The sequence below is a fragment of the Echinops telfairi genome, unplaced genomic scaffold (genome assembly GCF_000313985.2).
Source record: "Echinops telfairi isolate 266 unplaced genomic scaffold, ASM31398v2 ScPeMD7_7475;HRSCAF=8513, whole genome shotgun sequence".
Taxonomy (NCBI): domain Eukaryota; kingdom Metazoa; phylum Chordata; class Mammalia; order Afrosoricida; family Tenrecidae; genus Echinops; species Echinops telfairi.
In genome coordinates this window covers 7,619,284-7,624,485 of record NW_022111379.1, presented here as the reverse complement: position 1 = coordinate 7,624,485, position 5,202 = coordinate 7,619,284, and the positions used below count along the sequence as shown (strand labels likewise).

The 5,202-nt window shown below is 48.1% G+C and overlaps 1 protein-coding gene across 1 annotated transcript in view; it reads left to right on the top strand.

Moving 5' to 3' along the window:
• The first annotated feature begins 1,474 nt into the window (after positions 1 to 1,474).
• The window catches only part of HEXA (hexosaminidase subunit alpha), a 29,356-nt gene continuing 25,628 nt past the window's right edge, over positions 1,475 to 5,202 (top strand). The window contains exon 1 of the mRNA XM_045285749.1: positions 1,475 to 1,733. Within this exon, the coding sequence (XP_045141684.1) occupies positions 1,475 to 1,733 (259 nt within the window). The remainder of the gene's footprint in view (positions 1,734 to 5,202) is intronic.

Genomic DNA, 5,202 nt, shown 5'->3' with positions numbered 1-5,202 from the left:
CCGTGAGATAGCTGGCAGTCCCTCAAGTCTTGAGGGCGGCCAGGAAGTCCTCTGTAGAGCAATTCAGCCTATCCAGGCACAGGCAGCAAACAGCAAGGCAGGTCACCAACAGTCAGCCAGATGACAGGGTCCGACAGTCCCCAGCTCAAGCGATGTATATACTCCAGTAGTGTGGCGAAGCAGGCCTTGAAGGAACCTCAAACTACAGCGACAGTTCATGGGTTAGGTGCCCCACAGTAGTATAGCTTGCAAATTGAGGCAGAGAACAAGCCAAGGCAGCCGCACACTGTTCAAACATCAAGGAGCAAGAGACAAGAAAGGCAGAGCCATTTATCTCTCCGCCCTGCAATTAATCCTACATGTGTTCATTGGCCAGGTTGGCACACTGAACCTACCTATCACATTTACTGTTTGCAGTATATTAAGTTTTGCTTTGGGGGAAGGGATATGGGGCAGTTAATTAGATTTACCATCAGCCAGGAAGCCAAGAGCCCACGTGGAAGGCAGGCAATGGGATGCAGCAAGCTTACACTCAAGGCTGCCCTTCCCCCTACTTCACCCAGTCTTAAACAGATGCCCAAAACTCCCCTCTCTAGCAGAGCTGTTCAAACCCTATGTCCCTGCACCACAGCATGTCACACCACAGTGACTTGGGGTTTGTATCCATTTTTCTGCTTCGGAAGTTACCTGGGCCTATAATGTCCTTTGCTCTCGGTTGGCCTGACAAGCCCTAAAGTCCGGTTCTTTTCCGGCTGGACCACTGCCTCCCCACCGCCTGAATCTACAGTCTGAGGAGCTCCCGTTGTAAGGGTTACTCGGAAGGAAAGTTTTCACCCTGGCGCCGCAGAGCCATATTCCTCCCAGTTAGGGAGGAGCGGCCAGCCAGCCAGCAGGGCTGTCTTCCTGGAGTTCCGCTTGCGATCCGAATCCATGGCGTTCCTACGCCTCTGCACCAGAACGCACATCTGGGGGAGTCCTGTGTTTTTCCAGGCACTTTCCATGACTCACGTCACCAGATGCACCTATCGACCATCATAATCAGATAAAGCCCCAAGAATCACATTAGCGATGCGCAGCAGTGTCACCCAGTCCCCGGCCACGGTAGCGGTTATGCAAATTCCGAAGAGGCAGGCACAGACACTGTGCGCCGCGAACCGAACAGAGGGGCCACGTTTACGGCCGTACTGGCCGTTGGTAACTTTCACAGGTCCCGTGGGGACCACGTCGGTGATGCTAAACGATCTGCTGCTCCAGCGGGCCCAGGGGCCTCCCGCCGAGGGGGAGCCGCCGGCCGCGCAGGCGCTGCACAGCGCGGAGGCCACGCTCCCTGGGCACCGGAACCAGAGGACCGGTAGTCAGCGCTCCCGGGGTCGCGGGCCGCGGGTCACGTGACGCGCCGATTGTCACGCGAGCGCCGTCACCTGATCAGACGCTCACGTGGCTCCCCCGGCTGCAGAGCGGGGCCCGGCGGGCAATGGCAGGCTCCACGCCCTGGTTTTCGCTGCTGCTGCTGCAGCTGGCGGCGTCCGCGGGGCCGGCGACGGCACAATGGCCTTGGCCCCAGTACATCCAGACCACCGAGCAGCGGTACGCCGTCTTCCCGAAGGACTTCAGCTTCCAGTACCACGCCGGCTCCGCCACGCAGCCGGGCTGCTCGGTCCTCGACCAGGCCTTCCAGCGCTACCGTCGCCTGCTCTTCAGCACCACGGCGGCCACCTTCCGGAACCGCACAGGTGAGCCCCACCTGCCCCACCGCGCGTTGGCCCCGAGAGAGCCTGACGTGGGACACTGCAGTTCAGTCCGTGCGACAGGTGGATTAGAGCTTCAACTCTGAGCTCTTGGCTTGGCAGAGGCTGTGGAGGACAGCGATAACTGTATTGGGGCTTAAATTCTGAGCACCCCGATTTGCCAAAGGCTGTGGACGGCCGTGACAACCCAAAATGCTTGTGCAGACTTCCCACGTAGATTCACCCTCCAGTGAACTCTGCCATCCTTAACCAAGGGTGTAGATCATCTCGCCCTCAGGCAGAGTGCCTTGCAAAGTAGATCACTTAGACAGTCCCCATTCCAGCCAGCCCAGACAGGGACGGTCTCTTTTAGGGGTTTGCCTGGGTGTGTCCTTGATGGAGGTAACTGTTACCTGGGTACCGGAGGTCGAATAGTCCTGAATCGTGCCCTGTCAGATGTGCCCTGACTGCCTTGGTCCGCAGGCCCAGGATCAATCTTGTAAGCCCTTCTATCTGACATAATATAAGTGTCCCCATCATGATCCTCTTCCTGGATCTGCCGTCTCTCTTGTAACTGCTGTATTGATGTGCCATCAAACAAGACCGTGGGTTGCCCTTGTTTCATGCCTTATATAACTAGTGTCCCAGCTTGAATCCTCAGAGGCCATTTTGACTTTTTGCTAATGACCTCCCTCATCAGGATGCTGTGTGTTTGTGTTGTTTCTGACCCTTTCAAGACTTGCATCTGAAAACAGCCCGACGTCCATTTACAGAGCCCCCTCGTAGATTAAGACTTCCTTCTCATCATTAACGAGGTTGTAGTCTTGCCCCAAGGCAGTGCATTGGAAACTAGATTATCTCCACCCATTCCAGCCAGCTCAAAGAGAGGGACCGTCTCAGGGGCTTCTCTGGGTGTCTCCCTGATGGACAGTACTGGAGCTGTAAAATCATAAGTCATGCCTTGACATCAGTCGTGCCCGGACTGCCCTGGTTGGAAGGCCTTGGACCAATCTTGTAAGCTCATCTATCTAGCTTTATAATGCACGTGTGTCGGTCATGGACCTGTTCCTATTTCTGTAGTCCCCCCTGTTTCCTTTGTCTCATGCCTTATTTGGATCCTCAGTCGCCATTATGACCTCATGTTGTTGGCCTCCCTCATCCAGATGATGTGCCTGTGTCTTGTGTTGCCTTTGTCTCTTTTAACGTTATATATTTGCAATATATGACATTATAAGATGTTATCATCAAATGACTATAATCAGTAATTAAATATAAATTGTGGTGTAGTCATTTGATAAATAATAAATATGTGTATACAGTTATAATAACTAAATAAATACAATTTATTGAACTGGATATATAAATCATAATTAAATGATCGATTATACTTAAATTCACATAATTACAATATGATATGCATAATTAATCTTGCACTGTGTCATTGTTTGTTGTTGCCAGAATTTCTGTGTGGGTCTGGGGAGATTTCACTCGGGAGCAGTTGGGGACTAAGTAACAGTTTTGACATGTAAACCATAATAAAATGCCTTTTTCTCTACTCATGCTGTGGAAACTGGCGTTCCATTACTAAGGATCCTTTGGAATATCAGTGGCCACCTTTAAAGAGCATTTTTCAGTAATTTAAAAACGTGTTAACCTAACTGAAACAGCTTAAAGTTAAGTAGCTACTTTTGAATGTGCTGTTCTGAGAATTGTGTGCCGTTGTTAATCTTCACAACTATAAGTATCAGACGGGAAACTCAGGCAGTGAGTGACCTTATAGATGGTTAAAAATTGGGTGTTTGGCTATGCAAAATGGCACCCACCTTGAATGAAAGCTTTGCTTTGTGGTTGGGCTAGACATGGTGCACCCCGAGTTCCCGTGGGACTTCCCACTCCAGCTTAAGAGCAATCTACTTTGAGCTTCATTTTCTTCTCCCACCTTCCATTAACAAACTACCTTTTTGTAACCTGTGATTAGACACCCCCTTTAGAGTGCACTGTAGGAAAGCCCAATTTTTTTATATGACAAGGCCTTTCTAGACCAAAACATTTATTAAAAGAAATATATATAATGCTTTTCTCTGGATGATATTATAAGTTTAACTATATACACATGTATATTTTTCTTTTAAAACTCAGTTTCGATTTTATAAGGTGTGTGCTTGTGGATTGAATTGTTGGTTTTATAATATGCTTGTAAATTGTATTAATATTATGAAGCATTAATGAAGTGGTTCATTTTGACAGATTTTTGTATGTGTATATCAACCTTTGAATCTAGATATCTGCAATTGACTTAGATTAAATATTACAATGTTGTTTCACCAAAGAGGGGATTTTAGAGGAAAAATCAGTACTTCCACTTTGCTCAGCCAGAGCTACTTCAGATATACAACAAATGACTATAGCTAATTCTAGTCCATTCTAAGCAGAAATGACATGGTGGCACAGAGAGCCAAGTGCTGGGCTGCTCCCCAAAATGTAGCAGTTCAAGCAAAATAGCTGCTTGCTAAAAGGTCAGCCCGTGAAGTTCCATTGGCTCTGACGATCTCAGACACCCTGCGGAGCCCTCTGCTCTGTCCTGGGAGGTCGCTATGCGTCAGAATTGACTGGATAATCGAATGAAGAAACTTTGGGATATGCACACAAGGGAATATTATGCATCGCTAAAATCAATGAAGAAACCACGAAGCATCTTGACATGGTTGTAACAGTATGTGAAGGTGTGTGGTACATTGTAGAAAGTTTGAGGAAGTGAACTTTGCTTTAGTGTAGAGAACAAGAAACAACGAAGTGTAGATGTGTTAGAACTTTTATGCTATTAGATCACATTTGGTGGATTTATTTTTAAGATGGAAAAAGGCTGGTGAATCATCGCATATGTTATATGACTGATAGTCTCATTGCTGTCGAGTCATTGTTGACACGAAGTGAACCCTGCTGTGGGTTTCCCAGACTGGAACTGTTTACAGGAGTAGAAAGCCCAGTTTTCCTCCCACTATTTTCAAAAACTTGGCCTGATATCAATATTTCTGTTCTGTGTCTGGCTTTCATGTAAATTGGGATAACCCAGGCATGATAAAAGCAGACCCAAACAGACAGACAAACAAATGTTGCCTAAAAGCCATTTTGAATGTGATGGTCCAGAAAGACCAGTAGACGATTTTACTCAGCGCATGGTGCCCTCTGAAAAATTCAGTCTATTTAAAGGAACAGACTTGAAAAAAGAAGATCAAGCACATTATGTGGGTCTAGGGTTGATCACGTAACCACTTACGTGCTCTCCGCGGCAACGCTGTGGTGCGTCTGTCTAGTCACGTATCACTCCTCAGTTAGACATCTGAGAACCCAGTTCTTCAGAGGACACCGCACCTTAGCTCGCGTCAGTTTCTTTTGCTGGGGGGAGTGTATCCTTGATGGACAATACTGGAAGGGGGAGGGAGGAGGAAAGAGAGGATTGGCGCAGTGGCTGCAT